This window comes from Pieris rapae, chromosome 1, assembly GCF_905147795.1.
Source record: "Pieris rapae chromosome 1, ilPieRapa1.1, whole genome shotgun sequence".
In the NCBI taxonomy this organism is placed as follows: domain Eukaryota; kingdom Metazoa; phylum Arthropoda; class Insecta; order Lepidoptera; family Pieridae; genus Pieris; species Pieris rapae.
Window position 1 is genome coordinate 8455836 of NC_059509.1, and position 24005 is coordinate 8479840.

Sequence of the window (24005 nt, forward strand, 5' to 3'; positions counted from 1 at the left end):
TATGCGTTTATTTAATCGATAAAAATAAAATATTAATCGGTAACTTTGTTTTCTAATCAATAATTATGTTTATTACCTATGACAATACTTAATGTTTATTAAATTATATAAAAAAGTTTATTATAGAAGCTATAACGAAATCAAACTCTTGAATTAAAAAAAAACAACTTGGCGCGTAACCGAAAAACGTGACGATTTTCTTACAAAATTTCTCCTATACGTCGATAAAGAAGTTTCACTTCAAATAGATATAGGGTAAAAATGTACTACTAATTTGAATGATTATTAGACAAATAAAACAACCATACTAAGATATTTTTTTCAATAAATAATACGTTAAAACAACGTGTGCAATTCACGCCTGATATAAGTGCATCCATCAAAAACCAAATTTTATAATTAATAATATGTAAATTAGACTTTTTTCACCATTCATCTGAATTTAGGATTAAACTTTTCTTAAAAAAAATAGATTATAATGTTAATGTTTTAATTTATTATTATTTAATAAAATTTATTTAATATTTAATTTGGTAAAAACTAAAATAATGAAAGTTTGAAATTCGATGAAATGAAAAAGTGAATGTAAAAAGTGTTCTATAAAAGATATTAGGTACATAAAATTGTGAAAAACTAAAATAGTTAACACTAAAAATAAATAATAAATACTAATAATTAATCGGCAATACGGCTTGTCCTTAGACATAGGTCTCTAAAGACTTCCACTCTTCTTTGTTTCAGGCTTAACGCATCCAACGAGGACCACCTCAACTCTTCGCAAACTATCTTCCGATCTTTTCATATGTATGTTAGGCACGGTCATATACAGGCATTAAATACTTTTCGTTTGTAAAACATTTTCAAGTTTCTGTTTTTCATTATTTCTGTCAGTGACCAGTATCTCTTCCAAGTATTTGTAACTCTTTGGTCCAGTACTTTGCCCATGCATTGTTCATTAGCTATAAAATGTCCTAAGTAGACATTAAATAGTAAATTTATATATTATTCAACTTCATCATCGTTCACGTTTATTGGCACTTCTATTGAATTTGTCATTACTTTAGTCTTTTAGATATTCATTGGTAGTCCTATTTTAGCACTCTCCACCGCTAGTTCTTGTAACATGCTTTCCAGTTGCCTAGGGTATTCAGAAAAACAACAATGTCGTCTGTCGTTTTTGTTCCAGTCTACGTTTCTGAATATCATTTTGAGGGTCTCATACCTGTCGTTTTTTTCCGTTTTGCATTCCGTTCTAAAGAAGTTTTACTTCAAAAGTGCTTATACAGCCTAAAATTCCTTAATTACTATACAGTTATGTTAGTATTTGGATGAAACAAGAAGAAATAATATCTATATATATATATATCAAGAATCCACAGTCGTGGTGCCCCCTGTAAACGCGCGTACGACGCATGTTCTACCTTCGCGTCCCCGGCACGCTTGCGACTCTCAGGCTGCTTAGATGATGCAAGATGCCTTAACAGTAATGTCTGTAGAATGTTTAAAACTGTATGAAAATGATAGTCATGTCGACAAATTAAACAACAAAAACCCCCTGTGATATCAAAATCGCAGGCATGAACCATCTTTGAATGGCAAAAGCAAATGTTCATTTTATATAGAGAAGTGTTATTTTATAAAAAAAAACCTGTCGAAAGTTAGTGTTCGAAAATAGGATTTGGCTTAAAAGACTCGTTACCAGTCCATAAAATTATTTAAAAAAAACCAAAGTTGACAGCCAATAACTAATAATAACAATTTCGAAAACATTTTAAATTTGTGGTGGATGTCAAAATTCTATTGCTATTTGAGAAAAACTTTCAAAACCTAACTAAACTAAATTAAAGTTTATTCATAATATTTTTCAGTTTATACAATAAATTAAATATGTTAACGAGACAAATGTTCACTAGATTAATACAGAGGAAGTTGTTTTTAAATAGAAAACTTTTACCGATCTGTTGTCAATCTGAAAATCTACAATATAGGTTGGGAAATCGATTTTAATACAATTATCCATCAATCAAACTTATACCTGGTATGTTCAAACCTAGATCTTCAGTTTATTGTAAACCATTTATTGCAGACAAATTCGAATAGTTACTGGTTGTGAGAGGGAACACAGTTCTGATAAGATTTCGAGTAAAAACAGAATATTACTTTCTGGAGCCCTACCAAAGGATTTTACAAAATCAACCAAAAATCTATCTCCAGAGGACTTATTAGAAAAATTAATTGCTAACCTCTCCTCAGACATCTATCAAAGGCATAGAGTATACAAGAATGATTTGATAAGAGTGATAAATAAAATTAAGGAAGTTCAATTCTCTACTAAAAAACAAGAGCTGCTCCTCATAAGCTGCTGTTCGGAACTCTTGCCAGATGAGACCCCAGCCGCAAGAATGATATTGGTTGAGGATATATGGAATACTATTAAGTAAGATAATATTGTATAATTGTAGAAGAGTATTTATGAATTTTATCACATAATTTTTGTTTTATAGCCAAGACTGGAGGAAGATTCCTTTAATGGTGACAGTAATAAAGAGTTTGGTAAAAGATTTTTCTTAATTCAACTTTGTGTGGCCCATAAAATTTAAATGGGTCATTAATCTTATTGATGTCTTAAGTACTTCTTAAGTACTTAAAATGTATCAAAGGTATAGACACATGAATATATTAAATATATTTATGTGTCTGTACCAAAACTTCTGTTCAAACTTCACTTAAAGACTTATCTACCCCATTATCACTTGAACCTCTATGTACAAGCCAGATACTAAATTAACAAATTGTTTCCCCCATATCCATATTTATGTATTTTGTGAAATGTATACAAGAAAATGCTTTTACATTTAAAAATTTTCAGATGTCATACAAAATTTGATGTAGACCATTATAATGAGCTACTAAGAGTGTATGTTGCAAACAAGAGGACAGTGATACCTAATAACTTCATAGACCAAATGTTACCTGTTAAACCGAATAACACTACCTATGAGCTGTTGTTAAAGGCTTTAAGTGAGGTTAGTTTATAATTCTTATTTTTATTCTTGACTAAGAATTAGGTGACCAATTATGAATCATCTAATAATGATAGTCTTGCAGTAATAGACATAGTATGTTTATATAATTTGAAATCGTTAATAATAAAAATAATTTATGACCTTAACATGCCAGGCAGGGGATATCAATAGAGCTACAGAAGTGATATCAAACATGAAAGCTCTAGAAATACCAGCCAGTGAGAATGTTTTCAACTCACTTATTGTTTGCCATGGTAAAGCTGGGTAAGTTATTTTTTTAAGTAATAGAAATAGAAAACAGTCAAAATATGTTATAACAAAATCAGAGGGACTACCATAATTGGTGATAAAGTCGGAAGGTTTAGCTGTTGTTATAAAGTACTTAATACAACGGTATACAGCCAGGACCTTTTATTTTGATAAAAATAACCAGTATGTTGTTCTAAACTATGATTATGTAAACAGTTTTATGACTGTATACACATAGAAAGTATCTAGCCAGTAATACAAGCTGTAATGAATATAACTAGTGAAGTGGTAAGCACGTTGAACAGCAAATCATGGGTTTGAATTTGAGGTGGGACTGAAAATAAAAATATTTTTTTTTATAGTTTTTAAATATATTATATAAATTATAGTATTTTTTTATATTTTTATCAAAGATTAAATCTTGTTGTAGAAAATTAAGTGGCATCCAAGAAGTAACAACTATGATGAGCTCTTTAAAAATAAACAAATCTGTTGAAACTTACACCGCAATAGCAAGAGCTTATGCTTGGAATAAAAAGCACAATATGCTTCTTGATGAAATGAAGAAAGCTAAAAATAATGAAATACAATTTGATGAAATCCACATCATGGAAATTGTGAAAAGTTTAGCTGAGGTTGTAAATTATGAGCCAGTGCCAAAGGTCAGTATAACATGAGTGTATTGTATGGCTGACTGTCACAATATCTTTAGATGAATACAGCATACAGCATTCTAACTTGGCTATGCCTGGTGTATTACCAGCCATAACTGGTAATTGGAAGTGCATTTAACAAATTAAAAAAAACCCTTATTTAATTATTCTGTGTAAGTATTTTTATTATTTATGGTGAACATTTGTTGATGTGGTATTGTTTCATTATTTTAGGTTTTACAGTATTTACCAGAAGCCATACTCAAATCACCATCAATTTCACCATATATGCAAAGTGTTGCAACTTTACTTGTTTTTCAAAACCATCCATTGGTTGCTCTTGAGATCTACAAATGTTTGCCATTGCCTTCTTTTGGGCCTAAAGATGACCAAGGACTACACGGAAGAAGTTTGGTTAGGGATTGTGTGAAGGCGTCATTGGTAAGATACTGACACTTAAAATATTCAATCATATTTATTATATTATGAGGTATTCCTCTATGAAGTGTAATTCCACCAATAACTAAATAACTAACTAAATTCCACCAGCTGGCCGTTGAAGTGTTAAGAAAAGAGTTCAATTCAGTAAAAGCTGTCAATGCACTTAGCCTGAGTCTCTGATAGACACCTGTTGGTTTAGGAGTATATGACTATCTAGTTTCTTTAAAATAGTGACATTATATGTATAGTTTGATTAATGGAAAAAATCATATTCAATTGAAAATCAAATATGTACCAATATGCCTTGGAGACATTCTTACCATGAAATGTTAAGTGGATGGTCCTTCTTTCATACTGGTTAAAAATAAGTGTCTTATGGAGAGTTGTTTATTATATATACCCCACCAAAACTACCCGACAAAAAAATCATTTTTTTTTACATTCATAAGTGTTATTATGTTATCTACATGAATATAATTTTTGAATTTGAATTTGAAAATCACTAAAAATAATTAAATTAGCAGATCAAATTAATGCAATTATACATTTACAGCCTTCAAGTGTAATAGCCCTTGTAACACAAGAGCTGATGTCGTCTGGGAGAAACCCTATAGCACTGCAAAATGCATCGGAATGTGCTTTGCAATTAGGAAAAGTACCCTTGGCCTTGGAAATGTTTACGAGAATGAAGCTTCTTGGGATGCCATTAAGACCACATTACTTCTGGCCTATATTGTTGCATAGTTCTAAAACATATGGAGAAAAGGGTGAGAATAATGAAGTGATTTACTATGAAAATACATTAATAATACATACATTGTAATACAGCCAGTCCTAAAAGTAAATAACATACAATTATGATTTAAAATTATGGATAGTGCAGTAAGTCATACTATTTTAATGAAAACCTATACAAGTCAGTCTCAGTTAAGCATTTTTTGGTATTCAAAGCATCTTGTCGTAATTAAATTTATTATTAGTATATACCCAGAATTTTTTTAGGTAATATCATCCCATTTTATTGGGTTTCAATAAAACTTACCTATATAGGGTTTCAATTTATTTATATATTAATTTTTCTCATCTTAACTGGTATATATTTTTTAATTTATATTATTAGCCTTTTTTCTTTTCTCAGCTTTGTTATCTTATTACAAATAGATATTTTTAAATTGTAGTTGCTATGTACTTTTCGCAATAGTACTCTTTTTTGTTGTTTAACATTATCTGACATTATTATAGGAATCTTTTTAAATTATTAATATATGAAATTTTAGGTATTATGAACACGTTATCAACGATGGTGACCATGGATGTAAAACCAGATTATGATACAATATTACTCTATGTGCTTCCTTTCGTCAGCTTCACGTCGCCTCAGAATCTGATGAAGAAATTTCTAGAAACGGGTCTCAATGTTAGTTCAGTATTGACTCCAATGATGGAGACTTTGCTGAATACGGGTCAAGTACGGGCTGCAAGCGAAATATGTAAGTAAAAAGTTATGTTAGTAATTAATGTTAAAAAACCTTTTTTCTACCCACTTCATGTTTCGTCGAGCTTTCAATACCATTATGTGGTGTGAAGTACTGGTATATTATATTAACTGCGTAATTTAAACACCGTCTAGCATTATAAGGTTTTACGTAAGGGGGAAACCCCCCCAAATTCGTAACATATTACTTGAAATTTGTGTGGAAATGATCATATTTTGACCATTTTTAGATCTCTGATCTGCAACTATTAGGTATAGACTGACGTTTGACGTACAAATAATATAATATTGATAATTTATTTTACAGGTGAACTATTTCAAGGCAAAGTGGACTGTGAGCGTCTAATTAAACCATTATATAAAGGATATCTAATGAGTGGGGATTTCAAATCTACCATACACATATTAGAGGATATGACGACGAAGGCTTCAGATACGAGTAAGGATTGGATTGGAAGATGTCTTTGTCAGTTTATGAAAGGCAAATCTGTCAAGGACAATGTTAATGATGTTTTGAATATCGCTAAGGTAAGCTTAATATATGTAGCTTAAAGAGCACTTTTATAAGTCAAACTTGGCTAGACTTGAAAGATTTTTTTTAATACAGTAGATGTTAAATTAAAATTTCTTTCATTGGTTCATAAATACTATTATTAGAACAATTAAAACTTTATAATTCGCAGATTTTTTTTATTTTCTACCATCGGCATTTTAGAGTCTATCTCATCATCAAGGATACCAGTTTATTGCAATTTAAATGAATATCTACAATAAAATATAAGTTTTATTATAATTCATCTTTATCTTATAGGCTTTAAGTTCAACTTCCTTGAGGATTTCAACGCCTGCTTGCGATATCTGCTTATCTAATATACCAGAAGACTATAAAAATAAAGATGATCTAAAAGAGGCTCTATTAAATATTATGGACGAGAGAATTAAAGACGAAGGAGAGTTCTTTGTGCAAAATATGCCTCATCCAGTAAGTCTTTGAAGCTAATATAAATGGTTAAAACAGTTATGTAAATTGAGACTAGTTCCACTTGTATTTATTTATTTATTCACATTCTTTTTGTTAAATCGTGCTTGTCGCTATGATAATAAGAGATGTTTAGTAAATTAAAACGGTGCACTGAATTATTTTTAACACACTTCAATAAGCTGAATAACGAATGGGCAAGTTTTTTTCCAGAAGATGGTCATTAAATGTTTTGTCCGTTCCTAAACACATTATGTATTTTACTGTTTCCAGTGTATGTAGTAAAGTTTTTTCATCTATTGTATGTTATACGTCACAATATATAATTAAAAGTAATTATATATTGCACCCGCTATTAGTAACGAGGGTAGTATTTCGTATAGTAATTTAGGTTTGGGGGAGGGTAGTCATAAATTTTGAAAAATCTTTATATATTAACAGAAACATATGAACGAAGGATCTCTTCGGGCTCATTTAAGCGAGTTAGAGGCGAAGGGGATGAACACACGCGGCGTTCTCCGTAAGCTGTTGCAGCAATATTGCAGGGAAGGCAATCTTCCAGCTGCCAGGGAGATCGCAGACAGGTGTCAGAAAGAAGGGGTTAGAGATTTCAACTTATTTTAACGTGAAAACATATTAATTGTCTCAAGTTTTATAGAAGAGCAGTGTTGGCCTAGTGGCTTCAGCGTGCGACTCTCATACCTGAGGTCGTAGGTTCGATCCCTGGCAGAATCTATCCCTCGAACGGTGAAGGAAAACATCGTGAGGAAACCGATATCTCTTAGACCCAAAAAGTCGACGACGTGTGTCAGGCACTGAAGGCTGATCACCTACTTGCCTATTCGATTTAAAAAAATGATCATGAAACAGAATCAGAAATCTGAGTTCAATAAAGTGGCGCATAATTGTATTGGACTTTATTGGAAAATATTATCATCAATGACAAAATTAGAACAGAAAAGATACCGTCTATTGCAAAGGACATGCCCAAATTTCTTAGTACTGGAAATATCATATTATAGACACGTAAAAACATTTCCTTGAATACCAAAAATACAAGCAAAATATTTCTTCAATACGATTCCAGGTGTTTCTATCAGCTGGTATGAAAGCTGCTATGTTCGACCTTCACGTGAAGTTAGGTGAGCTTGACTTAGCTGAACTCACGTTAGCTGATCTCAGCCGATCTGCACCTAACTTCATGTTAGACGAATTCAAAGTTATCGACTTCGCCACTTTGATGGTGTATAGAAAAAAGATCGGCCAGGCCTTTGTGTTGATAAAAGAGCAGTCTAAGAAACGGTAAGATTCCTTTCTCGTATTTCTTCGTAGTCTTTTGATGACGGTAATAATGACATTTTTTTTATTTGAATTTTTCTCTCGAATAGAGTAACGACCTAATGCCTTTAGCGACTCTCTGAGTTTGTAGTTTCTCTGATTTACAATTTCTGTCTATGTGCGCATAGCACTTGACGAAAGCGTCTATAGTGATAGAAGGCTTACTGTATTGCCTATAAGAAAAATATAATGAAACAGACACAGAAATAAGAGGACCAGACCTTAAAACCTTGTAACTTTACTGGTTTTTGTCGTCTGTCTGTTTTGGTAAGTTGTCTGTATTTATTTTAAAGTTTTGGTTAATTATTATTATTAAATTTCCCACTTTCTCACAATTTTTTATTTTATTTAAGTTTGTCATTATTATGTTTGAAAAGCTCGCCCATGTATTTTATAAATCGTTTTTATACTGTGTTGTACTTATGTTGTGCAATATTATGCTCTATTTCAGAAGAGTATCAGGCGGTCAGAGTATATCAAAGAATTGTTGGCGGCTTTTGGATGCGATCTCAGCTCAGGGCTCACACGTTGAAACCAGGAAAATGTTTGAACTCCTCAATTCTTTGAACTATTGCAAGCCGAGTAATACACTACTAGGACCATTAGTTAGAGCGCATTTAAAGACGTAAGTATGTTCTATGAATTGTATAAGACTGCCTTTTTAAATGTCATTTTCTATAGATAATGCTTTGTAGGCCGTCGTTTCTTGTAAAAACGGCAAACCTGTGGAACAAGATTGGGTTCATTTAAGCGACGGCTAAATAGACATCTCTTTGACAGGCGTTCCTCCAAAAGGCCGCATCGCACTTAACATAAGGCTGTTATAAAAAAATTGAGAATATTAGAAGTATCTTGTATTTTATTATACTAAATTTACAAAACGACCGCAGAAATGAAATCTAATTACTTACGCCGTTCCACATAATTTAACGACTGATATTTGGAATCCTCTAGTTTTTTTATTTAATATATTTGGAACTCAGTGAGAAAAACAGGGGTTTAAAACAGATCTTAAATGTTTGTTTGAGTTTATTAATTTTCTTCAGTATATTTGATTAGCACAACTTTTTAATTTTCAGTGAGAACTTCCAAGAAGCGGTGAACGAATTCGTTCGACTTGCAAAGAAATATAACAAGACGCCCTTAAAACACGAGCTCCTCTGCAGCATACTGAGGATGATGGGCGAGGGGAAGTCCGAGGATTTCTTCCTAGTCACCGAGAAGGTCAATGGCAGATATAACAAAATGGTGAACACCATACTTAATGTTTGCAAGACTGTTCATGGAACGAGTGACGTGCGGGTAAGATGTTATCATTCGAACATATCTGCTATGATTTATATACATATAGGTATTATGTTAGCGATAAAACCAATTATTTATTTATTTAATAATAAGTAATCAACAGCTACTTAACACATATTATTATACAAAACACAAATACAATACACAAAGCCAAAACAGATTACACAGATTAAATAAAAAACTTATTATAATTGTCAAAACTCAATTCGATTGGATTGTTCTTAGGTTTTACTATAATTTGAAATACATTCCAGTAATCTGTGTCAATTAATCAAAGTCAAAATAACAATAAACGATAAATATTAAAAAAAAATGTATGACAGAGATTAAAGAACGTCCTTACTTTACCATAAAATTGATTACAAATTACGCCATCTATGTTTAACATTAGCCAATATCTATGTTCTAGGTTCTAGGTTCAATATATTGAATTCTGACAATTATTATTGATTTAATCGTTGGAATTGCTATTGAGTTACTGGTTACGTAAACTCTCTTTGCCACAATTAGCAATGTTGTTGAATTACTTTCACCTCTGGCGAAGTGTACTATATTCCATAATTTATTCTTGGTTATCTTAACTTTTAGATTTTTATATATTGATATACCCTGAAGATGGGTTCAACATATTGTTGCCTAGTGGCAGTTGAGAAATATCGTTATTGACAGTTGTTATTACTAATTCTAATTTTATGTGAGCCATTGGTTAAAACATATATGTATTATATAATTGCTGAAAAAAAATAATGAAATTATATATATTCTAAAAAACACTACCAGTATTGCATTTTTACATACATTCCAGCTATCCCTAATAGCCGCTTTAGCCGACGTCGGATACAAGAAAACCTTGAGACAGCTTTTCTTAGACCCCAAATTCAGTTTTCACCCCGAGGCCTTGTTAAGATATTGTGAACGATTCGCCAACGAGAAACGTTTGGACGCGCTTGAAGCGATCGCAGAATGTACGAAAGATCTGAGGCATTTGGATGTTATGGAGATATACAATTTGATGCTGGATGTTTATCGTAAGTAATTTACAATTATCTCAAATATAAATGTATTGAAAGGTTTTTATAGTGGAAGTCCAAATATATCCATGGCAGCTTTAGCATCAGGTCCAAGGAATTATCACCCAACTTCTTCCACATATCATTCTTTTAGCCATATTTTGTTCCTATCTTATCTTATAACGTAACATTAAAAAAATATATATCGTTAGCAGAAATAAAAATTAAATCTACATTAATACTGATTAAAGAGTTTAAACAACATTATTAATATGTTTATACAGCAGTTAAACTCTTGTCGTTTTATTATATTTTTGTAACTATATTATCTCTTATAAAATAGTCCATATTTGATCATATTTATTTTTGTGGTCAAGAAGGTGATTAGCCATCTGTACCTCCTACCTGTACACATTTCAGGGTTCATATTAAATAAGCAGATAGAAATATTGGTACATAACTGTGACCCAAATGCACCCAAATGCTTTTCTATGGCAACACTTCTCTTACTAGTTTTGTTTTAAATGTTTTTTAGAACGCGATGATGACTACAAAAATGCCCTTGCTCTATGGACCCGAATGCAGGACGCTGAGATTATTCCCACCCAGAGATTTGTACGCAATTTATGTTCCATATGTAAAGCGAATAATAAACCGATACCCTCCGAACTATCGGTTCTCTTAGATAAAGTGAAAAGTGCAAATATTTAAGTAGATGTTCGTAAGTGAAAATTGTTAGTATCTGTGATATTATTTAATAAATATGCAGTGTTATTTAAAAAATCTTTATTTCAACCACCTTTTGCTACTGTTAATAATTTGATTTGTAACATATTTTGTTTTAATTGTTTTATTGCGTAGGCATACATATAGTCCAGGCAATGTAACGAAAACAACTCAATAGTTATACAAACATTTGAATTTCGGCTAACAAATGTTTTTAATGTTTCTACACACAGCCTATATTTTATTTGCAAAGGAGTATTCCCTAAACAATTCAAATCTTAAATATTTTAGAAAAGTAGCTTTCTGAAGGCTGTTTTAGAAAACCATTTGTCATATGGTAGGATCTAGAAAAATTAAGGACCTAAAGAAAACACTTTTTTACCGGATTGAAGCTATATATTATTATCCGACGTTTCGCGTGGTTTAATTAAGGACTGCAATCTATATTAGTATTATTAAAAATTAAGCTGGTCTGGAAATCAGATTTCTGTATTTGTTTTGTGATCATTTGTTTTTTCTAATGCGTTGCTGATCAGTCTTCTGTGCTTGACACGCGTTCTCAACCTTTTGAGTGTAAGGCATGCTGGTTTTCTGACGATATTTTTGTTCTTCGCATGGATTAAATACGCACACATACAGAAAATCCATTGGTGCAAAGCCGGGGTTCGAACCTACGACATCAGGCAAGCCGCTATTCCTACATAGCACTGTTAATTAAAGTCAGTTTATATATTAATATATTATATTTGTATCGAATTTCAAACTAATTACATAAACAATCAATTCGTATTAGTTAATAAGCCTTAGTATTTAAATCTTCTATTATTTTCTTATTAAGGATTAATAAATCTTCGAATGTCTCCTTCTTTAGAGGTTCATAATCGGCCTTTAGATTAATAGAAGTTATGTCTTCCTCCAAAATTGTTTTTCTGTTTTCAAGTTGACCCAGTTGCTCTTCAAGGCTGTTTAGCTTCACATACATTTCGTTTCCGTCAAGACTTGCCTACAAAATATAATAATATTTAATTAATTCAAACAAATTTTACTGAAACTATAATCGGCTGTACGTAGTTCACAGAGTCTGGCTATTGGAAAAATAGTTTATTTTGATGGAATATATCTTAATAAGTTTTGTTTTATTCTTGACCCCATCACGGTAACATACTCATGAACAATAATAATACTACTAAGTTTCTTGACATATGGTCTCATCTGATTAACATAAATTGATCCCTGATACCAATTTGTAGTCATGGTATGGTATTATAACAAAAAATGGAAAAATATTTATATATAGGAGCACTTTACTTGCAACTTCCTTAATTTATTGGACGCTTCTATGACTGCACTCTCAGTTGGGGATAATTTCTCTTTTATTTGCCTCAATTGGCTTTCTAATTCTTTCTTTTGTTCTTCACCTAGAACATGCAAAATATTTTTTAATCAGTTTAATCCCGAAACATCAATAAGAGCTATCTCAAAACTATTCAAAGACCGCTAACCATCGTCTCTTAATCGTTCTAAATCTGATATTAAAAGCAACTCTTCCTTCATCACTTGCGTCTTTTCTGGCAAAGTTTGTAATTCATTGGTGAGACGATCGCGCGTCGCTTCAACCTAAAATGTATGGTGTTAAAAAGTTAGTACATTATTAAGACATTATACATGACGATTCTAGTCGTCTGATCTTACTTTCTTTAAGTTCGCTTGAAACCTCTCGTAATCTTTTGTTAGCATTTCAACTGTTTTTTTACTATCGTCGTAATATGTGTAACCTTCTTTCTGCTTCAAATTATCAATTTCACTGAGATCTAAGTCTATATTAGAGCTGCTATGTTCTAATCCGAAAACAATATCCTTTTCGAGTTGCTCAATTCGTTCCTTCTCTTTCTTCAAGTCGTCTTGGTATGTCGAAAGAAAAGCGTCCATAGTCTCTTCTCTTTTTTTAAGCTCTCGATATTTTTTATGCCTTTCAGAATTTCCTTCTTCCAGATCCTAAAAAAATCACTCATTAGTTTCGCCACTTTCAACTGAATTTTTACAGCTTCCTAACTTTACCTGTTCAGCTTGTTCGATTAACTCCTGCACATTTTTGATTTGTTGTTTAAGATTTGCTGCATTGCTATCTAAAGCAGAGATAGCCGCGTTGTCTTCACGAACCTTAAAATGTATTATACATAGATTACGAATTATCGATTAAATAGATAAAAATATTATTTGTTACATTATCACAGTAAGTGAATTACTTGAAGCAGTAACTTTTCCCTCTCCTCTTGAGGGTCTAAACGGTTATTAATATCGTGTTTTAAGTTGTCACGCTTTTCCTTCGCAGCTTCTAGTCGCTTATGAAGCTCTAAAAGATGCATCTTCATCTGTAAACAAAAGAGAATTGATTAAAACGAACAGATAGTCAATATATTTAGGAAACCATGATTACCTGTGTTGAAGAAATCTCTCTAAAGAATTCATCTTTTTCTTTATTTAAATGTTCAATTTGAGTTCTCGCTTGTTCAACTTCACCCCTTAGAGTAGCAGCCGTAGCCTCTAAATCACTGTACTGAAATTTTTGATCCTGCGTCATTTCCGTCAAAATTCTCGTCAGAGTTGTTTGTTCCTATAAAGTGAATGAATGAATGAATATTATTTTTACTTATTGTCTTATTACGCATTTGTAGTTACAACCTGTTACCTTATCCATTTGCTCTTTTAACTGCCTCAATTGATTTTCCTTCCTCTGTTTTTCTAAGAAAAATAATTCAATCTCTTCTTGTAATTGTTTGTTACTTTTCTCCAGATCTTTCTGTTGCTCTTCAACCGCTTGTTTCGAAAGTTCGCCAGTTGATATCCTAATTGCAGTATTGTAATCAGATAGTCTTCCTTGTAGACCTGAAAGAGCATATTTAAAAGACGATACGTGATCTGCTGCTTTATAATTATATACCAAATAGAACTTACCAGTTAATTCCTGTGCCAGTTCACGTACTCTCTTCTCATAGTGCTTCTTAGCTGACTTCTCTCTCTCGCCAGCCTCAGCTTGTTCAGAGAGTCTGGCTATTTCAGATTTCATCTCTCGCACTTTGACTTGCATGAGTTCTTCCCAGTACCGTTTGTCCTGTAACTGTCGGGTGCGGAAACCTCTGCCTGTACCTGTGCGTAAACCTGATAATCCTTGTTGGGTTATGGGTCTGTCGATCTGAAAATAAAGGCCAAGCTTTTATAATATTTTTAGCAGGTTAAGGCAATAAAACTCCATATTAGATATATCCTCAAAATGTCTTATTGGACTAATGACTCACCATTGAAAAACCGGACATCGCTGTTTGTTGTCGACCAGCTGTAGGTGGTGCCGGTCCAAAACTCGCGGTGGACAAACGGGCTGTACTGCCTCTGTAGGCAGATGATGGCCGCATTGTGCTACTTCAAAACAATAGAAAAATTATAATTGCGGCCAGAAGAGACTTCTTTTATTCTAAATTGCAAAAAACATATTATATATTAACTAAAATATATATTGAATAAAGTTTTTGAACCAACACAACTTGGCTTTGGCGCTAAAGGCTGTGTTGTTGAAAATTGACGTCAAAAATGAATTTAATTAAATAAGTAGGGACAGCTTTTTGACAAAGCCTTCTGAAAACATTCATTGTAATAGCGTCAACTTTCAAAGGATTTGGGACAATCCTCTTTGTAAATCTGAATTCCAAAGGTTATATGGTCACACTTCAATTACAGACCGCGCAAGGTTGGTGGCAGAATAGGAAAGCCGGTCATTGGCTTAGTGCTTATCCTTCGGCAAACACTGGCACGCTTAATCCGTTCGCATTGACATCAGCCTCTGCTTAAGAGAACCCTGTATGTACTCCCCATTAGTTTCCCATTGGCTTTGAAGTAAGTAGGCTTGGACACCATGGCCCCCATCCCTCAATAGCTGAGCTTAGCAGGTCGACTTTCTTAACGAGCTCGAGGGCGAGCTCAACGACGTCCTGGGCAGCTCTCTTGTCTCCGTCAATGTTGTAGCTATTTTGAAGCTAACAGGCATCGCTGGAGACGATGGCAGCAGGCCGAATGGGATCTAATTGATCTCTTGTAGGATGGGGCAGCTTCAGTATGGGATGGATGTAGGTGGAAAATAATGAACGGCTTAAATATAAATTGAGATTGTTTTTGGATTAGAAACTCTTGAGTCATGGGGTGTGTGTGCAATGGCGCTAATTAAAGATTTAAGTTTGCGCATGGTAGATAGTATCGGTGACCTCGGACCTGATACTTCTTGCTCAACAATGCTCAACGTTGTAATTTTCTAATTATTAATTTTTAATTATTATTACATATTATGACTATGTAGGTTAATAAATTTGTAAATACTGTATATTTCTGTTGGTATTAAAGATTTCATTATAATGTAGGAAAGGAAGGAGTAAAGGAGTAAAGTTTTGTAGAACTGGTAAAGTACGAATTTTAGTATTGGAATAATGACCTGTTTACCATTATAACATGTTTTTAATGTGTCAAATTCTGAACACAGGATTTTTTGTTATATGTATCATCTATTATTACTATTGGTAGAATTTATTCGCAGTAATACAATCTCTAGACAAATTTTATAAATTGTGACGTGACATAATTATAAATGTTTGTAAAAACAACTGAATAAAAACATTGCTTAAATTAAAAATACAGTTGAATACAGCCTAGTGGTCAACTGTGCAAATCTCAACTCAGAGGTCGTACGTTTGAATCTTGTTTATTTACTGATAGAATTTATTTCTACATGCCATTTATTTAATTATTTGTAAAAACTCAACAATAAAGGTTCAATCTGTTGTTCAATTATCTAACTTGGACTTTATTTTGAGAAAGTGGAGGATAAAACCACGTTAAAGCAAGATTTTTGGGGAACGCACGCAGTATAAGTTATAAGTTTAAATATCTTAAGAGATAACTTTCGATGATGACATAGCAATTCAATAGTCTTAGGACCTGTTTCACAATGTATGGATAAAGTACCAAATAGCTATACAACAAAGCAACACATAAATTATTCGAAAGATAAAAGTTCCGAATAAGATACTTCGCGTTTCACTAGCACTATGTGACAGTCGTAAAGCGCAAAAATACTGTTTATCCTACCAATCAGTAATAAATAGATTATTTGGAACTTATCCGGACATTGTGAAACAGACGCTTAGTCGGAAACTTTTTTACCTGATATCGATTTTCATTCAATTTACGTTGCTCCAAACTACAAAAAAAAACTACTAATATCTATTGGTGAAAATTCGATGAGATGCACTGCAAGTGCATCAGACCGGAAAATCTTCGAAACCACCCGACAGAATCTAAAATATGTAATCAACACATCAATTATTACTCATTTACCTGGACAAGACGGACCCACTATTTGTGTACTCTCGAAAACCTCGCCGGGACACTGGTCGCGAAGCGTCTGGTCGACCAATACTAGCATGTTCACTACTTTCAGAAAAATCCATATTTTAATCCTCGCCACCTAATTGGTATTTGAATATAATTAAATTAAGCGTTCACTCGTGTTCGATGTTGTTGAGTAGTTTCCATGGCAACCATCAAGGAGTACATTGAAGGATATATTTATGACAATTAACCAATAATTGCTCAGTATCTAGAAATTTTGAAACGTAAAATTTCATCACAGTAATAGTGAATTTTTATATATTTCCAAAAAGAAAAATAAGCAGCAGATAAAAAGCGAAATTAACATATATTCTAATAAAACCAGTACACAAGCGATAAATGAATTTTAACTGGATTAAAACAAGTTAATGCAGTGTTATCAATATTAAGTTTAAAATATGAACGGTTGGTTGACACTTTGTTGATTAAATTTTTACTTAAAAGCAATAAATTTTATAGATAAATACTGGTATTCGTTGTTTTTAATGGTTATTGCTGAACTAAATTCTTCAAATAAGGATATGTTATATGATATTATGTATACTCAACATTGACGTATCAAGGATATTGGTATATACATATATATATATATACAGTCGTATGTCTGTACGTTATTTACTCTATTACTATAGGAATATCTATAATTGGAAGAAACATCATCGTCATAGGTTTTTTTTTAATAGAACAGGGGAAAACGGGCAGGAGGCTCACCTGATGTTTAGTGATACCGCCACGCGAGTGTGTTGCCGGCCTTTTAAGAATTTGTACGCTCTTTTCTTGAAGGACCCTAAGTCGAATTGGTTCGGAAATACTTATAATTACTTTATAGATTCGAAAATACAGCATTCCTTGCGACTTAGATAAGAATGGAACACTTCTTGACTAGGAGGAAAACTAAGTTATTAACCCATATCATTATAACAGTTTAATGAGATAGGTTTCATATAATGTTACAAATAATTTTTTATACTTAATATATCACATTTTAAAATTATATGACTCAGTCTCTTGAAGTGAATTGTCCGTATAAATAAAAATCTCATTGCAAAATGTCTCCAGGTATATATTTCTATTGAATCCAAGATTATGCATACTGACTCATCTAATTATAGTTTTAAATAGCATTTGTCATATTTAGTTAGCTCTTTTAATCAGGTATTAAAGTTATTTTAATAATGGAAAACATTCAGCGTCATATTTTTAGTAAGTATGTGGGTTAACGGTGATAACAAATCCTAAACGACATATTATTGCCAAGTAAAATTACTATATAATAAATAAATAAATGCTACGAGTTTTCACTGTAAGCATTTACTTACATATTTCCAAAACAAACGGTTGCAAAATGACTGTTTTCAAAGCCGTAATAATATTTAATTACCTGCAGTTTGTATACTGTTCCAGTGTATATTATGAAAGTGGTTTTAAATATTTAACTGAATATGTTCTCAGCCAAATTGCATCTAGTGCAGACATAAGCACAACAAATACAAGATGGATCTTGCAGAAAGTAGATCATTTTGATGATAAATCTAAAACATGGAAAATGAGGTATTTTGAGAATCTCAAATTTTTTAAACATAAAGGGCCCGTATACATTTACTTAGGCGGAGAGAGTGAGGCATCTCCTGGTTATTTATCAGCTGGAATTATAAAATCCCTCGCGCAGGAGACAAATGGTGCTATGTTCTTAACTGAACATCGGTACTATGGGAAGAGTTTACCATTTGACGATATTACTACGAATGTTAAACATATGAAATGGTTATCATCAAGGCAAGCATTAGCTGATATTGCACATTTAATAAAAAATATAAAAACAAATCCGACCTTTAAATTATCAAAAGTAGTAGTTATTGGAGGGTCCTACGCAGGCAACTTAGCGGCTTGGATGCGGCTTATGTATTCTGATTTAGTTGATGCTGCGATTGCAAGTAGTGGGCCAGTAATAGCGAAAAAAGATTTCTTTGAGTACTTAGAAAAAGTAAATGAGAATTATGAATTGTATGGTACTGAAGAGTGTTTGGACAAAATTAAAAAGGTTTTTGCAAAATGTGAAGAAATGCTTCAAAGCCCCGAAGGTATTGAAGAGCTAAAAAATAAATTTAATATTTGTCCTGAATGCGATATGAATGTCGTAGAAAATCAGTGGGTGTTTTTTTCTACTCTGATGTCACAATTTATGTCTAATTCTCAATATGGAAATCCACAGCGTATTAAAGAACATTGCTCAAAGTTAGACAACTCTATGAGAAACACTTCTAACACAATGTTATGGAATTCGAAAAGCAAATGTATGAACATTGAATTTGATTCTATGATAAAAGCAATACAGAGAGACCTGGGGGCATACTCATGGACTTATCAGACTTGTACAGAATTTGGATATTATCAAACAACAACGTCTGATTCACAACCATTTGGCAAAACTGTTCCACTTGATTTTTTTATAAAAATGTGTCGAAATGTGTATGGGCCTGACTTCGACGAAGACAGGGTTGACAAAGGCGTAGATACAACTAATAAAATGTATGGAGGGTTAAGTCCAAATGTAACTCGTGTAGTTTTCGTTAACGGTGACATGGATCCATGGAGTAGGTTGGGTATTCTTGAAGATCTTTCGTATGAAGCGCCAGCCACTGTGATTCATCGAGCTTCACATTGTACCGACTTATTACCAGATGTGCCTGGTGCTACAGAAGAAATTAAAGAAGCTGCAGAACATGCTAAGTACCTTATTAAGCATTGGATTGGAGTAGATGATAATTCAGTAGTTTTTTAAACTGTCAATATTCATATAACTGCAAGTATTAAAAAGTATATAAACTTTTCCCGCTTTTTTTGCAACTACCGGGTAAAACCATGTAACGTCTCTCAATTTAATGCGTATACATCAGTCGGCTTTGGTTGGTTTAGCTTGTCTTCCAAACAATGACATACTCTGCATAGCATTACACCCCCTCCCCCCCCCCCCTAGTAACGATAATTAAATATTAAAAAATATTTTTAAGTTGCCGAAGTTAGTTAATACTGCGTAGCTGTGTACGTTGTTTTGTCGCTTTATTGTCCAAGCCCGTAATAAACTCCACTATCGGTATCATTCGTATCGAAATTTGTAAGAAACTCGTTCTTGTGTTTATAAATTGGGATTGCTTAAACGTGCTTCATCACGAAGAAGCCTCAATATCGCAAGATAATAAAGTAAGCAAAAAACTAAACAACATAATTTCTTTCAAATAAGAATTGTGTTGTGTACATAATAACACTAGACTGAAATAAACTTTACCTTTTTCTAATACTGTAGGATTGATTAGGTGCGACTAGGCACTAAAAATCTTTCTTTATAAACAAGGATTCAAATTTATTATAATAAATATGGTTTTGTAGAAAACTGATAAAGTTTAGAATTGGCATCAGAAGGTCACAGTCTACAATTTAGTATTTTTATAATGTTACACCGACAATAACACAAAGTTTTTAAACATTATATGGACTAGCAAAATCATTTTTAAGTCAAACATATTCAACCTTCAGGACGTTGCTCGACTATAATAGCCTATCGCCCCTGTATCTACCCATGATGGCTGGTTACCAATTTGCCTTAAATACTGTCGATGATACAGGCAGGTATATGGGATTGTGAACTAATTCTGGGATATGGTACAATAAATAACACACTTAAAAAATATAATTGTATATTTAAATCATACAAATTTTACTTAAAATATGTTATTCAATCAACACCCAAAATACAAAAGGGGTTTAATTGAAAGTCGCCAGCACGCTTATTACTTAAATAGTTATGCCTACAGAGATGGCGATATTACATAATAAATATAAAATTTTTCATTCTAACAGAATTAGCGATTTAGATAAATAAATAATCCAGTTCAAAAAGGTTTTTATTTATAAACCATATTCATATAATGGTAACCCGTCTAGCACCGGCAAAGCAGAATTTTGATAATAAATTTAAGTCTATATTGTCAATAATGTATTCTACATATAAAACTAATATACAGCTATTTAAGCATAAAAGTAAGATAATATTAAAATAATTGAGTATTTATACCTACTTATATGTACTACTAGCTGATAAAAGGATAAATGTAGATTGCTTATAAGGAAACAAATAAAACTATATAGATTAAAGTAAGAAATTATTTACAGAAGTACGAAATTTGAAGACGTAAATACAGTTAAAAATTAATATAATAATTTTAAATGTCAACTTCATCCCAACCCTGAACTGACTAGGATTGACACAATTCGAATTATAATAATTAGTCTGCAGGCCTACTCCGTAATGTCGTTAGATGACGTCATAAGTATTAGACTCGACCCTTCAGAATTGTGTCAATTATTGGAAATCGGTTTTACAGAGTAGCCCTGCCGATCATCTCTCCAAGTGCTATCAAGTCTTAACAATGAACACGAAAATCGTTAAATAAGTGGCAGTGATTTAAAATTCGATTTTATATTTATAAAGTACAAATGTAAAAAAAATAACACTAAACCGAACTAATTTAAGGATAATTATAATTTACAAATATCGAATATTTACAATGTTACTTTTGTAACACTTAGGGAGCCTATTTAAAAAAATCAATCGATATCAAGACGATATCAATTTTTTTAGTCCAGAATGGGTAAAATTTCTGGTCTGGCAACATTGTTGAGTGTTTACTCCCTTATAGATTCCATTTTCAAATTACTGTAAACTTTGAGACATGATTTATTACTTTATTTTAGCTCTTAAATTTTTATTTACATAAAAATTTTAGGACTTCTCAGTGTTGCCCTGTGTGGGAAAACTTCCCACAGTGGTTGTTTTAGTCCCACTCTTCGATGAACATGTGGCGAGCGTTGGGCGCCGGCGGCGGTGGGAATCCCCGCCCTGGCATTGGAAGGCGGCCGTACAACGCATATGGGTCGTAGTGATCACCGTCTGTAATAAATAGCATATAATTATGAAAAATAATGTAATGTCGATTTGAAATTGCGATGTAAGCAAATGTAATGGAACCTTGGTGATACGGATTACGTAGAATTGACCGAAGACCGCCGCCGGTACTACCAGCTAATAAAATTAATAGCGATTCCGATTTTTATACCCAATTTCTATAGTAATTTCAATGTCCGTAGGTAGCGCTGACGTTACAGTCCTTGGCATCGCGCTATACAAAGTCGGATATTGTAATAACTATATTAGGACAGTAACGTTGGAATCGCAGAAATACCACAGTACCGGCGCTATATTCTTCTTTATACGATACAACATTGTATACTTTGTGCAATGTTATTTAATTTTGTGTAACCATTCATCATTGTATTGACAATTGACTACGACACGATATTAGATGTAATTACTGTATTTTAAATCTCTAAACTTAATGTATTAGACAAACCAGGATAAAAACTGTTTTTATTAGTTATATATACTACCCATTTTTCAAAAGATTAGATGGATATTACACTTTGTGCTATGTTTAGTTTTGCGAAAATTGTGTTCGCCCTTGTAGGTCTAACAAATTATTAAGAAAACACGATCTGTTCGATGCAATTTCGAAGCAGCGAAGGGATAAATGTAGGAAAAAGCAAAATCGAGTTGTGTAAAGTTGACGCTACATTTTACAAGTACATGGTCATGTTAATGCCAATATCGAACAAGGCTTTATTTGAATATAGTATCACTACATTAATCTTTTTGTCAAGACTTTAAATTGTTTTACATGCCTTCGGTATAAAACCCTACAATAAACATGCAACGAAAATTATCCCCAAATGGTCTCTATGACGTAATGACGTTCAATGGAAATATTAATCAAAAGGGTGATCAATATTAGACCTAAATTAACATTCTGACGCATGCAAAGCGATCCTACTAGCAGCTCATGGTCGGCACATCACTGCATTCAGCTGAAATAAACTGGAAAAGAAAGAGAGACGAAACAGCTTAGAAATTAACGGTAAAGTTATTAGATTAAACGATGCCATGAAAATAACACGTGACCAATGTCTGAACAACAAAATATATTCAGAATTTACTCACATCTGAAGAAGTCCCAAATGACTAAAGTGATGAACGAGACTACTAAGAAGTATGATACTGTAAGAAAGCAGAGGCGTGCTACCAAGCGAAGCGAATAACAGAAAAGAATAAATACCAAGATTGTAGCGGAGATCCCTAAAAGTGAGTTAGTTAGCGGGGCTGCTGAATCACCAAAGGGCGGAGCCTCCGTTCTCTGTCAGGATAGAATTGATACATGAGCTTCTCCTTTTTGGGACGTTCGTACGCACCGATTCCGTTGTCGTAGGAACGTGCGTGCCAAAGGGCGGCTTGTGGCATTGGGGCGAACGGTAAGTGTGCCGGGAATGGCCCCGGGTGCGCATGGGCCACGCTGTAGCGCTTGCTCGGCACGGGCGTCTCCTTCAGGGTGAGCCGCTCAGTCATCGCCGGCAGGACGTGCTTGCCGTTCGTCTTCACGAAGTTTGGCACACGAGCGCGCAGACCGCAGTAGTAGGGGTCATCTGTAATCATGTCAACTTTTGATTATCGGCAAACCCACTTAAATAATATAATTTCCATATTTTGTATATCGCATTCTAATATATGTTCTAGGCCGAATGATGTCATGCTGATATAATGAGTATTTAAACGAACATTCCCTACACATTGGCATCCTACGCCCCGCACGATAACTCAAATATCAAGGATTTGCCGAAATGTCAGCCGCGTTGTGAAACCGTATTGTCTACTCACCTCTGCTCTAAGTAATTTGAAAGGGTGAGAGCGATCTTATTTCCACAATGATTATATGAACTATGGCTTATTAATTTAGCTTTTATTATTCACAAGTTTAGGTTATCCCATAATGAGATTACAAGAATCACCAATAAACTGATCAATTAGCATGAACTAAAATGGTTGGTTACAGGCATTTTCGTGAGAAGAATGGTAATAACAAAAATTGGTACGGGTCGCAACAAGGTCGATCATAATGTTTACAAAATGGCTTAATGCAGCAAAATAAAACCATCATAAGAATAAGGAGTATTACCAACATATATGAAGTGATAAATCAAAAATAAATGTATAATTTTATTATTAATATCGCTTTATTACAGCGCATTGTAAAATCGCATAAAAATGACGCCTTATAGAAACAGTTTATGCTAAGGAACTGTTTTGCTTTCAATTTTGTGTAACTTATTCAAGGCGTCTTCTGATGGAATATTCTTTATTTAAAAGATATATTTAAAAAATTGAAAGCAAAACAGTTATATAACTGTTTTGCTTATTTATTATTATTATATAGTATGGTATATAAATATATATATATATATATT

General features: G+C 32.9%; 4 protein-coding genes across 8 annotated transcripts in view; 2 read left to right on the forward strand and 2 right to left on the reverse strand.

The window, feature by feature from the left end:
* The first annotated feature begins 1771 nt into the window (after positions 1-1771).
* On the forward strand, positions 1772-11270 carry LOC111003856 (leucine-rich PPR motif-containing protein, mitochondrial). Its single transcript, XM_022274593.2, has 16 exons — positions 1772-1988; positions 2087-2437; positions 2870-3026; positions 3181-3290; positions 3706-3937; positions 4163-4369; positions 4923-5136; positions 5647-5859; positions 6172-6392; positions 6676-6846; positions 7285-7443; positions 7931-8145; positions 8633-8806; positions 9261-9483; positions 10292-10514; positions 11032-11270. Exons 1-16 carry the CDS (start codon positions 1888-1890, stop codon positions 11205-11207), a joined length of 3147 nt encoding a protein of 1048 aa, XP_022130285.2. The 5' UTR covers positions 1772-1887; the 3' UTR covers positions 11208-11270.
* Positions 11271-11871: 601 nt separating this feature from the next.
* LOC111003873 (intraflagellar transport protein 74 homolog) lies at positions 11872-16752 on the reverse strand. 2 transcript variants are annotated; one of them, XM_045629177.1, is made up of 11 exons: positions 16602-16752; positions 14519-14636; positions 14178-14415; positions 13912-14108; positions 13660-13836; positions 13469-13594; positions 13281-13382; positions 12915-13217; positions 12725-12839; positions 12531-12640; positions 11872-12225 (listed from the first exon to the last, which is right to left on the reverse strand). In XM_045629177.1, the coding sequence occupies exons 1-11, from the start codon at positions 16712-16714 to the stop codon at positions 12016-12018; spliced, it is 1809 nt and encodes a 602-aa protein (XP_045485133.1). In that variant the 5' UTR covers positions 16715-16752; the 3' UTR covers positions 11872-12015. The 2 variants fall into 2 exon arrangements, with proteins under 2 accessions (XP_045485133.1, XP_022130307.2); XM_022274615.2 differs by having other exon boundaries at positions 14519-14639.
* Positions 16753-17940: 1188 nt separating this feature from the next.
* Positions 17941-19484, forward strand: LOC111003898 (putative serine protease K12H4.7). Its single transcript, XM_022274654.2, has one exon. It carries the CDS (start codon positions 17941-17943, stop codon positions 19435-19437), a length of 1497 nt encoding a protein of 498 aa, XP_022130346.2. The 3' UTR covers positions 19438-19484.
* Positions 19485-20333: 849 nt separating this feature from the next.
* LOC111003893 overlaps positions 20334-24005 on the reverse strand; it is a 125027-nt gene continuing 121355 nt past the window's right edge. For 3 of the 4 annotated variants that reach the window (XM_022274647.2, XM_022274649.2, XM_022274646.2), the window contains 2 exons: positions 22956-23186; positions 20334-21603 (listed from right to left, as the gene is read on the reverse strand). In XM_022274647.2, coding sequence (XP_022130339.2) covers positions 21488-21603; positions 22956-23186 — 347 coding nt within the window. In that variant the 3' untranslated portion in view covers positions 20334-21487. Of the gene's footprint in view, positions 21604-22822; positions 23187-24005 lie in introns of all 4 variants that reach the window. The other variant, XM_022274648.2, reaches the window with a different exon arrangement.

Bases quoted from the DNA above. Each gene is read 5' to 3' on its own strand.
- LOC111003856 (XM_022274593.2), top strand. From the start codon at position 1,888: ATGTTAACGAGACAAATGTTCACTAGATTAATACAGAGGAAGTTGTTT. The intron at 5,860-6,171 runs GTAAGTAAAAAG...TTTATTTTACAG, and splicing joins ACGGGCTGCAAGCGAAATAT to GTGAACTATTTCAAGGCAAA. The intron at 9,484-10,291 runs GTAAGATGTTAT...CATACATTCCAG, and splicing joins ATGGAACGAGTGACGTGCGG to CTATCCCTAATAGCCGCTTT.
- LOC111003873 (XM_022274615.2), bottom strand. From the start codon at position 16,714: ATGGATTTTTCTGAAAGTAGTGAACATGCTAGTATTGGTCGACCAGAC. The intron at 12,840-12,914 runs GTAAGATCAGAC...CATACATTTTAG, and splicing joins TTCAAGCGAACTTAAAGAAA to GTTGAAGCGACGCGCGATCG. The intron at 12,641-12,724 runs GTTAGCGGTCTT...TGCATGTTCTAG, and splicing joins AGAACGATTAAGAGACGATG to GTGAAGAACAAAAGAAAGAA.
- LOC111003898 (XM_022274654.2), top strand. From the start codon at position 17,941: ATGCTACGAGTTTTCACTGTAAGCATTTACTTACATATTTCCAAAACA.